Source organism: Geotrypetes seraphini, chromosome 11, assembly GCF_902459505.1.
Source record: "Geotrypetes seraphini chromosome 11, aGeoSer1.1, whole genome shotgun sequence".
NCBI lineage: Eukaryota > Metazoa > Chordata > Amphibia > Gymnophiona > Dermophiidae > Geotrypetes > Geotrypetes seraphini.
The window spans coordinates 127,179,875-127,192,264 of NC_047094.1; the positions used below are offsets into that span (position 1 = coordinate 127,179,875).

Genomic DNA, 12,390 nt, shown 5'->3' on the forward strand with positions numbered 1-12,390 from the left:
AAGGACTTCTTTACTTTAGAAAAGCTGTAAAAACCTACCTTATTGCTTAGTCTCTCCCTCAGCCCTTCACCAGCATCAGTAAGTAATCCTACTATTTATTATTTCGATAGCACTGAAAAGGCATATGCAGCACTGTACATTTTAACATATAATAAAAAGTCCCTGCTCAGAAGAGCTTACAATCTAATTTAGACAGGACATTACAGGGTTGGGAAGATTATGATAGAGGAAATGATACAGTGGTTATAGGTATCTGACAGCAGTGAGCGGGAGTTAAGAGTTGAAAGCAGTTTCAAAAGAGTGGGCCTTTAGCTTGGATTTGAACACTGCCAGGGATGGAGTACGACGTATTGATTCAGGCAGCCTGTTCCAGGCATACGGTGCCACAAGGAAGAAGGGATGGAGTCTGGAGTTAGCAGTGGAAGAGAAGAGTACAGATAAGAGAAGCTTGCCCGATGAGCGGAGATCACGGGGGAGATAAGTGAGGCGCGATATCGGGGGCTTCATAGCGAATGCACTTCTAAGTCAGCAAGAGGAGTTTAAACTTTATTCGGAAATGGACGGACAGCCAATGAAGCGACTTGAGGAGATATATTGCAACACATTGTATGCAAACCCTATGATGTAACACTGTGAATGTAAACTGAACCCGTTCTGAGCTCTTTGGGGAGAATGGGATATAAATCTAAATAAATAAACTTAAGTTCTCTCAGGAAATATTTCCCTTTTTTAGATTATTTATGTTTTTGAGATATCTGAATATCTCTTCTCTCGTCCAGATGCATTTAAGTTCTGTCTGTTTCACTTTAGATTACTTTTAGATACATTTCATCTGTTACAAATGAGCAGTGATTATATATCATTTCTTTTTGTTTTTTTTCAGATCGATGGTATAATGACCAATTTGCCAGTTACTGTGGATGGTGGTAGTATCACAGTTGTTAGGAGTGGCATCATGGCCATTGTGGAAACATATTATGGCCTTACAGTCGGGTATGATTGGAATATATATTTGGATGTCACCGTGCCCAGCAGCTATTATAATGTCACCCGGGGACTCTGTGGAAACTTCAACGGGGATGCAGAAGATGATATGACATATCCCAACGGCACCCACAGCTCCTCAATTATTGAATGGGCAGCCAGCTGGCAAGTCAATGATCGAGACCCCTTCTGTTTCCACAACTGTCCCAGCGTCTGCCCATCCTGCGAGGAGTCTGAAAGGCAGCTATACGGAAGTGAACAGTTCTGTGGTCTGATCAACCAGACCACAAACGGCCCCTTCCAAAAATGTCATGCCTTGGTGAATCCCGATACGTTCTTTGACAACTGCGTATATGATGTCTGCATGAATAAAGGTGCCAAGATTATTCTCTGTCAGGCTCTTAATGCCTATGCAACCAACTGCCAGAAACAAGGAGCTAACATCTCTGACTGGAGGATAGCATCTGGATGTTGTAAGTGTTCCAACTTTTCATCATTACAAGAGTAGGCAACATATAGTAGATACACATTTTAGATTAGAGCAGTGTTTTTGTAAATATTAGAAGGATTATCTGTTGCATGTAACACACTCCTCATCCTGGATCTCACTGTTGAATTTGTTAATAGGGCAGCAAAGGGGTTCTTTGTGAACTAAATGTAACTACTGTTATATGTTTTATAAAATAATTTTGGCCATCCTAATATTCAAAAATGCTTAACCAGACAGTGCTGCTAAATATCGGCTCAGACTGCACAATCAAAATCCAGCCAGTTCTGGGGTAGCCATGGTCGGAGTCAGGGAGGAGCCAGTACCTATTTAAGCGAGGGCCATATTCAGTGCCAATGGCCTATCTTTAGCTTCTTAACTATTTGATATGATTTATTTTAATGATTTACCACCTCTCACATAAGTTTTACTAAGCTGTGCTGGAGACAGCAATGGAGTAGAGGAGTAGCCTAGTGGTTAGTACTGTGACTTGACAACCTGGGGAAGTAGGTTTGATTCCCACTTTCGCTCCTTGTGACTTAACCCTTCATTGCCTCAGGCACAAAACAAGTACCTGTACAAATTATGCAAACCACTATAAGTGAAACCATAGAAAGGCAGTCTATCAAGTCCCATACCTTTTCACTGAATGTTGGCTGGCATCTGTATAAATTCCAGGTTACCAATCTGATCCCACTCAAATCCATTTCTAAGCATCCCCATCCTTATCCTCCCCCCCCCACCCTTCCCAGTACCACAATGTGATTCCCTCCTTTCTGCTTCCCCCAGTTCTCTCCATTCTGTTTCTGTCCCCTTTTTTATTTCCCCGCTCTGTTTCCCAGCCCTGCTCCACTCTCTGGGTGATCCCTTGTATCTAGTAGAAGGAGGTTGGAATAATCCCCTATCTGTGATTCACATATCTAAAAGCTAACATATTCCAGGTAATAAATTTAAAATAAAAAACTTTTTTTCTACCTTTGTTGTCTGGATATTTTATTTTTCTATCATGTTGATCCCATTTTGTCTCTTCTACTTTCCTGTGTCTTCTGATATTTCCCTATCCAGTGGTTGCTCGCCATGTCTTTTTTTTCCTTTCTCCTGCCTTGTTTCAATCCCTTTCTACCCCATCTGATAAACTGATCTTTCCTTTTTAGCTCTGCCTGCTTTTTTTTTTTTTTTCCGGCATCTCCATCCACTTAAATTTCACATTTTTCCTTCCTTTTCAGCTACCTACCAATATGCCATCTATCTTTCTCATGCTCTAGCTCTTCCATTTCCCATCTCACACATTCCCCATCCTCCTATTCCCTCCTACTTTTATCTACTCATTACCACATTTCTACCTCTGTGCTTACTATCCTCCACTCATTTATTTATTTATTCATTCATTCAATCAATTTTCTATACTGTTCTCCCAGGGGAGCTCAGAACTGTTTATATAAATTTATTCAGGTACTCAAGCATTTTGCCCTGTCTCTGCCGGCGGGCTCACAATCCATCTAATGTACCTAGGGCAATCTCTTTGCCACCACCCCTTGTCTTTTCCACTTGATTCCTAATTTCCAGTATATCCCCTCCTTCAATTCTTGTAATGCAGCATCTCCTGTTCCTCTCCTCCTCATGGTCTAACACCTCCCTGTCCTTTATTCCTCCACCTTCTTCCTGTCCCTTCACTCCTACCTCTTCCTCCACAATCCATCATCTCACCTCCTCTCTCTCTCTCTCTCTCTCTCCTACCCTAGCTAGTTGTTTCGTTTTTAGTAGTTCGGTGTCGAACCATTTGTTATATTTGTTTGCATTGCTTTTGCTTTTATAATAAGGGGCAATTTTATCTAAAATGGATGTGCTGGTTGTCGTCCAGTGGTCCCAGAAATCTACTCCTTCCTCTATCTCCTTCTGCAGTTCGTATTGTGACCAGTATTCTTCTGGATTAATATAACCTCTTGTATGATGTTCTTTTTTCATCATCGGACGTGTTTTGGATTTTCGGTGCGACCAGATTAATTTAAAATAATAAGTGAAGTGGTCAGACCAGATGTCGTGACACCAGGTGCCTTCAGGCAGAGAGATGATTGGGTAAAGGATTTCCTTTGTGGACATGGCAACCAAATCTAAATGATGGCCTTTTTCGTGAGTTTGTGTGGGTATGGGGAGGTTGTAGTTGAGTAGAGATAGAAAGTTTTTAAGCTCTTTTGTGTCTGTATTGTTCTCTTCATCTAGGTGTATGTTTATGTCCCCCTGCGATGATGTTGTAGTTAGGGCCAATTGAATTGTGTAGGACGAATTCGCAGAAATCTTCTTTGGCTTTGGGCCAGATTTTTGGCGGGACATAAAATAGTATGCAGGATAAGTATTCTTCTAGTTGGGTGTTATTGATTTTACAGGCTAGGATTTCTAGGTGGTTGGTCATTTTGGAATCCAGAAGTTTGAACTCGAATCCTTCTTTAAGAATAATTGCTAGTCCTCCTCCTTTTTTGCCTGTGCGGTTTAAAGTAAGGATTTTGAAATTGTCTGGTAGAAGATCAATTATTATTGGATCATCTTCAGACAGTACCCAAGTTTCGGTTAGAAAAAGGCAGGCTATTTGCTTGCTGATGATCCAGTCATTAATTAGAAATGCCTTATTTCTAACTGATCTGTTATTAAGATATACACAGGGGGTAGAAGTGGATGTGGCAATTTCTATAGAGGTGGTGGTTCTGATGGCTTTTAGTTCCCTTGTTCTTTTTTTAAGGGTACACTAATGTCTTTTTTAATTTGAGATAACATTAATATGATTTATTGTGTCTTCCTGTGGGTTAGTGATGTGCATGATGGATAAATATGGGTAGTGGATAGATTGCAATTGTGGGAAAAGAGAGTTAACGTCTTTGATGCTACCACTCATCAGGTAGATCAGTAAGATCAGTAGGAGGTTCATGATTGTGGGGTAGAGTGATTCTTCCTGATGCAGAGGGAGTATTAGTTTCTCTAGAATTCTTGCTTTATGGTTTGTAAGGTTGTTAGGGGAATGAAATGGTTTGTTAGGATGACCCAAGGATTATTGATTTAGATTGGATGGCTGTTAGGCGTGTTGAAATGGTTCTTTAAAATGACCCGGGAGGATATTTTTCTCGAGAAGTCCTAGCAGGATGACCTGGGTGGATGTAGTTCTTGAGAGGTCCTGGTACAAGCAGCTAATAATTGCACACGCATCTAATAGCTACACACGCGACTAACTTATACAACTAACTCATGCAACTGTTGCTACAGTTTTCAAGTTCGAGGTCTCCTGCTGGCTCGGGAGAGGGGCGGAGCAGTGCTCCCACACTCCTCTCTATTCGGGAGGCCTCGAGGTCCCCTGCAACCCGCAGGAATCGGTGCCGGGGCAGAGAAAATATTTTGACTTTGAAATGAGACCGAGAAGGTGAGGGGAAGGAAGGGAGAATGACAGCAGGGGAAGAGATGGCCTGATTCCAGTGCTTCTCTTATTTCCCTCCTCCCCATGGTCCGGTGTTACTTTCACTGTTTTTTAGTCCTTCCTCACACCTCTGGTCTGCATTTCTTCCTGCTCTCATCTCTCCCTGCCCCCACCCATGGGTTAACTTAAGACAGCTCCAGAGGGGTCCATGCTCAGACCATCTCTTCCCCTTCTGTCATTCTCCCTTCCTTCCCCTCACCTTCTCTGTCTCCTTTCAAAGTCAAAATATTCTTTATAATAGGGGCTCCAGCATGGCAGCCATTCTATCAGTTGTGCTGTGGCATTCTGAATTAGTTACAGATGATGCAAATTCTTTTTGATTAGACCAGTGTAGAAGGCATTACAGTAGTCTAGTTGTGATGTTATCATGGTATGGACTGCTTTGGTCAGACTTGTGTTTTCGATATATGGAGATATATTTCATAACTGCCTTATATGATAGAGATAATTTTTTAAAGGTAGTTTGGATTTGTGAGAGATGAATCTAACAGTACAACTACTATTACTCCTGAGATTTTAGGGAAAGTTCATACTGTCCAAAAGATATTTTGAAATCATTGTGTTAGGAACCTAAAGAATCTCTGTTTTGCTTGGATTAAAGCAGAATTTGTTGTTGTTTGCCCATTCCTGAATTGCGATTAGACAGGCATTCAGTTTACTCAAATCTGTTGGTAGATCTGGTTAAGTGGATATGAATTTTATGCCCATTGACCGAAGCAACTCAGCCAGAGGCTTAAGACAGATATTAAATAAGATGGGCGATAGTATGGACCCCTGTGACACTCCATAGCTCAATACCCAAGGTAATGATGTGCTGTATTTGAACAGACCTGATTGTTGTCTTGCTTGATAAATAAGATTTGAACCATGTAAACAACAATGGAAATGATAAGACAAGAATTTTCTTGGGCTTCGCATTCCCAGCACTATATAGGTAATCAGTTGTCTGCACAATGTTTTTAGAATGGTGGAAATAATATTGAAAGTCATTAGAGGTTGTTTTGAATTATTCTGTATTTGCTTTGTAGCACTGCCTTGTCCTGAGAACAGTCACTATGAATCCTGTGGAAATGCATGCCCTGCCACCTGCTCAGACAGAGAAGCCCCCAGCAAATGCGAAAAGCCCTGTGTGGAGACCTGTCAGTGCAATGATGGATACATCGTCAGTGGTAGCCAGTGTGTCTCTGAGGAAAATTGTGGCTGTACCTATGGTGGTGTTTACTATCTACCCAACGAGGAGTTCTGGTCTGATGCCAACTGCCATGTCCGCTGCAAATGTAACTCAAGTACGGGCATGGTAGTTTGTTACAGTGCCAGCTGCAAAACCTCTGAAAGGTGTGCTGTAGTACATGGGGTCCGGAGCTGCTATTCAATCAGCTACTCTACCTGCATCGCTTACGGATATCACCACTACATAACCTTTGATGGGGTCAAATACGATTACCAGGGTGGTTGTAACTATCTGTTTGCTGGTACTAATTCCCAAGATCCAAGTCTCACTCCATTCAGAGTCACGGTTCAGAATGACTACCAAATGAACAGAGCGGTTACTTTCACCAAAGCGGTGACATTGGAGCTGTATAATCAAACAATTACCATCAGCAAGGACTACTGTGCACAAATCCAGGTATGTTGTGTGAGATTTAGAGGCATGAATGAAGGAGAAACAGCCCTTGATTCTGCTCCTCTTTTTTTTTTAATTATTTTGTATCAAGACTGCTTTGAACTATGTACCCTGTAGATGGCTTCCCTTTGATTTGGATTTAGATGCCTAAGATTGGCTTGTTTCCTTTTGCTTTACAGATCTTTAATGCTACTGTCTTTGCAAGTGCTTTCCTCAGGCATTGAAACTGGCTTGTTCATCCACTTTTGAAAGACTCAGGACATAGACACACAAGTTTGTGCAAAGTGTTGAACTATAAAATATATGCATCAGTTTTACACATTTAGCAAAAACACACTTTTCCAGAAGAATCCCTGAAGAGAGTCAGAAGTAGCAAGAGATGAGCGGTGCAGTCCAGGTGGAAATAACTGGGTTTATTTGAGTGCAGGCAAGTTGTAAAATGGTTTGGGTTCAAAGGTTTTAGGCTGTTCCTTAAGGTGAGAAGGGAAGGAAGGGAGTCACCTTATGGCATTACTTATGACACTCACATACCCAAATTTCTAGGGGGAGGCTTGTGTGCCTGGCGCTTGCACGTGCCTGGCTTTTGCGATGTTGTGGAAGCAGGCTTAAATTGGCAGCGGTGGCTTAAATCGGCGGTGGTGGCTTGGGGATCAGGGAGAGAGAAAGACAGAAAGAAAGAAAAGCAGAGAGAAAGAAAGAAAGAAAGAGGGAGCAGGGAGAGAGAAAGAAAGAAATGGGGAGCAGGGAGAGAGAAAGAAAGAATGGTGAAAGGGGCAGGGAGAAAGAGAGAGAAAGAAAGAAAGGGGAGGCGGCGGGGAGAGAGGAATAAAAAGTTGTGGGAGGGAATGGAGTGTGTCGGGTGGCAAGGGGCAGGCAGGGAGAGAGGAAGAAGAAGTTGGGCTCATGGAGGGAAAGAGAGAGATGTTAGTTGGGGAATGAAATGAGGTCTGAAGGAAAAGAAGCATGCAGGAGGCAGAAACAAGGGAAGAAGTATTGGATGCACAGTCAGAAGAAAGTGCAACCAACGACTCATGAAATCAACAAAGGTAGGAAAAATGAATTTATTTTCAATTTAGTGATCAAAATGTGACCATTTTGAGAATTTATATCTGCTGTCTATATTTTGCACTATGGCCCCCTTTTACTAAATGCAATAGCGGTTTTTAACGCAGGGAGCCTATGAACGTCTGGAGCAGTGTGGGGCATTTTGCGCAGCTCCCGGTTTTAAAAACCACTATCGCGGTTTAGAGAGGGGGTATATTTGTCTATTTTTGTATAGTTGTTACTGAGGTAACATTGCATATTTTAAAGTCATCTTCCTTGACATTTTTGAAAAAAAAACCCTGAATATAAATTATAATTAACATTTTCTCTGCATACACTGTGCTTTGTGTTTTTTTTAAAATTTTATTGTTGGTAGATCATCTTGACTTGGTCATTTTAAAAATAGCTCACAAGCCCAAAAAGTATGGGCACCCCTGCTTTAGGCATTACTTTGTTTTAGCATTTTTAGGATTTCATCATTGTTTTATGGTGTAAACCAGGGGTGTCAAAGTCCCTCCTCGAGGGTCACAATCCAGTCGGGTTTCCAGGATTTCCTCAATGAATGTGCATGAGATCTATTAGCATACAACGAAAGCCGTGATTGCAAATAGATCTCATGCATATTCATTGGGGAAATCCTGAAAACCCGACTGGATTGCAGCCCTCAAGGAGAAACTTTGACACCCCTGGTGTAAACCATTTATAAAAGATATTGTGACCACTAATTGGATTCAACATCTCCAGTGCCTCTTTTTGTTGTTTGCTCTACTGTAGCTCGAGTCTTGGTACTTTCTTTCTTTTCCCCTCATTACTTATGACACTCACATATCCAAATTTCTAATCTCGGTTTATATTCGAGTCAATCTTTTTCCTCCTTTTGGGGGGGGGAATCGGTTACCTCAGTTAATAGGATCTGTTTATATTCGAGTAAATACGATAATAAGCTTCTTAGCAATTAGCATGCATTAAGCTTTAGTGAAAGGACCCCTTGATGTTCCTATTTGGCACATCTCAACATAGCTCCCACCCACACCAATATTCAGCTGGGGTTATTGAACATTTATTTTAAACACTGACCACTGCCAATAGATTAGACTAGGTTTTCAGTGCCAGGTCATATCTGGTCACAGCACCGAATATCCGGCTCATCGGTGGCACCCAGAAGTTATGCGAGTATGGCCAATATTCAGTTCTACACTAGCATAGTTAACTGGGCAATGTGAAGACTGCTGTTTAAGCAGCCCTGTTTGCCTGGGTTGCTATGCTGTCACTAGTAGTGAATATCACCAGTGCTCACATATCTTAAAGGTCCACCCACTGTCCCCTCTAAGCTGAGTGGGAGTTCTCCAATTTCATTTCTGCCGGGGGGGGGGGGGGGGGGAGGGGGTGTGTGCTTCAATATTGTGTTTTTAATCACTATGGAAATTGTAATAGTGAATCAGCAGCCCCACTGGCAGCACTGTAGACATTAGGTCTACCCCAATATTTTCTCCAGACTGCACTGGCTTAAGTGCTACTAAATATCAAGAGCCGGTCCACTCAGCATAATTTAAGTAGGCAGGAATCACTCCTGCTCACTTAAACCATGCTGAATATTAACCCAACAGTGAATGTGACCAGGAAATATTGCCCACAAAGTCCCTGCTATTTCATGGAGGATACTAAAAACTTTTATAAAATCATTGCTAGGGCAGATCTATCAATCCAACAAAAAGTGATGAAGGAAAGATGACCTCACATACAGGAAATAGGTCTTTCAATGAAAAGTTGATTTATTCAGACTTTCATCTACATTGATCCAACAGTTGTGTTTCAACACAACCAAGTGTCTTCTTCAGGAGTCTAATTCCAATGAAATGACATTTCTACTCAATGAAATATCATAAGGGCTCAAAAGACGACTCAGAGAATCATTCGCTGAAATTCAGGTACACCTAATTCCAATGAAATGACACTTCTGGTCAATGAAATATCATAAGGGCTTGAGAGCACCTGGAAGAATCAGTCTCTGAAATTCAGGTAGTCATGGTAGGAGTGATTCCAAGTTGCTTTTGCTCATTTCAACTCTACTTTCAACGTAGATGAAAGTCTAAATGAATCAACTTTACATTGAAAGACCTGTTTCCTGTGTGTGAGGTCATCTTTCCTTCCCCACATTTTGTTGGATTGCTAATTGCTTTGTGGGGTTTGTTTTCCTGTTGTTTTATTTCTTTTGAGAGTAGGACAGATCTATCACAGGAATATTTCTGAACAAGCTGAGGATCTTATAGTGAGATTTTACACTTTGCTGTTTTGTTTGCATGTATTTGAAATGTTTTGTATTAAATATGGCACATGTTTTATTAATTCTTTATTCTGTACCTTTTCAGTTCAATGGAGTCATTACAGATCTGCCATTCAGTTACAGTAAGGAAATAAGAGCTTTTCGAAGCGGAGTTCACGTTTATATTACCAGTAGTTGTGGTATCACAGTAATATTTGACTGCTACAACTATGTTCAGGTTATAGCTCCAGACACCTATGCCAACGCAGTCTCTGGGCTCTGTGGCAACAACAATAATAACCAAACTGATGATATGATCACGAAGGATGGCATCTTAACAGCTAATGCAACTGAGTTTGGGAACAGTTGGAAAGTTGGAGGTGTCCCAGGATGTGAGAAGGTCTGCCCCTCTGAGATCTGTCCACTCTGCACTGAGGCAGAGAAATCGGTATACAGAAATAAGACATTATGTGGCAAGATCATTGATGCTAATGGACCATTCAGTCAGTGCCACGCCACCATAGACCCAGCTCCCTTCTTCAACAACTGTGTTTTTGATTCATGTCAGTTCAAGGGTCGCCTATCTGTTCTATGCAATGGCATTGCCTCATATGTGAGTCAGTGTCAAGCCAAAGGCATCCAGATTCAGGAGTGGAGAACCCCATCGTTCTGCGGTAAGTTTATCACCTATCTGGATAGTTTCTAGAGAGAAGCTGGACAGAGTGCAATACTAGTCATCCTTAAGTGTTACTCTGGGGCAGAGTGGATGGGCTTCTCCATAGTGTCTCAGTGATAACACTAAAGTGGAATGGTGCATGGATTGAAGACCCTACAATAATACTGATATATGACAGTTGGAATGGTTTCTGCATTGATCATCCCTAAAAGAGACTGTGATAAGATTAACTAGTGAGAATGATTTCCTAACTCTGGTCACTTAACTTGCCATAGTTTTGCATGAGAGTGCACAGCCACAACTAGATGGCATCAATCCAGCTTTTTCTGGGGACTTGTTCCCATGGCTAACTGTGGCTTGCACTATCACTATCACTAGCACTTTTCTATATCCATGACTTGATTCTTCCTTATCACCTGCTCTTAAGGCTATGAAGAGTGAGTTTCAGAGCCATCTCTAGAGAGGACAAAATGGGGAAATAGTGATTTTTGGATCCAGTGCCACTGTGGTAGATCTGCCCCTGGTGTCACAGCAATAGATCACACTTCCCTTTTAGATGGGCTCGGGTTGCAATTGCTTTACTCCCTTTCCCTCTGTTAGATAAGTGTAAGAGTCATGGATTTGATATACTGCCTTTCTGTGGTACCGCCAATAGTAATTTACATATGTTATATACAGGTCCCTCTTCTGCCCCTGTTGTGCTCACATTCTAACTTTTGTCCCTAAGGCAATGGATAGTTAAGGACCTCTCCAAGAGATACAAGAGGCTGCTGTGTGAATCAAATCCAGTTTCCTAAAAGATCGAGGGTAAGAATCCCTAAGGGCACGCGTGATCCCCACTCTCCCAGGGATTCCTTGGGACCACTCCAGGGTTACCATCATGCCATCATTCATCTCACACTACTCTTGCTGCAACCACACAACAGGGCAAAATAATCAAAGGAACCATTGAACCCTATCACACCAATGGTCCCAAGCTGTCCAGGATCCCATCTCAGTGAAGTCAGTCCAATGGACATCTGATGGTCTCTGACTCCATCTCCAGGCTGCACCCCTTCCATAGCCTTCTTTTCCAGCCATCAGCAGTAGTTCATATCTTGAGAGCGAGTCCCATCTCCAGGAGACGGCAGCCCTCCAATCACTGACATCCACATCCTTATTGAACCAGTCTTTCCTACTGAAGTTTTCTGTGTCTGGTCCAGGCTGAGACCTTCGTCTCCAGGGCTCCCCTCAGCCATCACAAGTCAGTCTTTAGAATCATTCCATTTGCACTGAAATGTCCTCTGGCAGCCTGTCCCAGGCTTCCTTGGGACTGGGGAGCCAAAAGCAACTTTTGGGCCACTCTATTTTCTTGAGACATTGCTCTTTTAGCACTGGACATCTTCTCTAGATGCTATTCTTGGTGGTCACCCTCATCCCCTGAGGGCCTGATTCACCTTTTCCCCAGGCCAGTATTCTTTCTGGGGAGACTTCACCTCTCTCCACCCAGGAAGCATCTTTAGACTGAGATTCCTTCCCATCCATTGCCAATGTACTGGTGCCAATGTACCCTAGGTGCAGGGTATTAGTAGTGAACAGCAAACCCCAGGGGGTATCCACATCTTAAGAACTCCACTATGGCATTCTTCACCCTCTTCCCTTCACCAGGTATGCATGCCTGCAATAAATCTTTCCAGCCCTCTTTAGAGCAGGGGTGTCAAATGTCGGTCCTTGAGGGCCGCAATCCAGTCGTGTTTTCAGGATTTCCCCAATGAATATGCAAAAATCTATTAGCATACAATGAAAGCAGTGCATGCAAATAGATCTCATGCATATTCATTGGGGAAATCCTGAAAACCTGACTGGATTGCGG

At 42.2% G+C, this 12,390-nt stretch overlaps 1 protein-coding gene across 1 annotated transcript in view; it reads left to right on the forward strand.

Moving 5' to 3' along the window:
- Positions 1 to 12,390, forward strand: part of LOC117368881 (IgGFc-binding protein-like) — a 143,988-nt gene that overhangs the window by 64,355 nt on the left and 67,243 nt on the right. Inside the window, exons 11-13 of the mRNA XM_033962625.1 lie at positions 884 to 1,457; positions 5,960 to 6,558; positions 9,969 to 10,536. Of these exons, the coding sequence (XP_033818516.1) occupies positions 884 to 1,457; positions 5,960 to 6,558; positions 9,969 to 10,536 (1,741 nt within the window). The remainder of the gene's footprint in view (positions 1 to 883; positions 1,458 to 5,959; positions 6,559 to 9,968; positions 10,537 to 12,390) is intronic.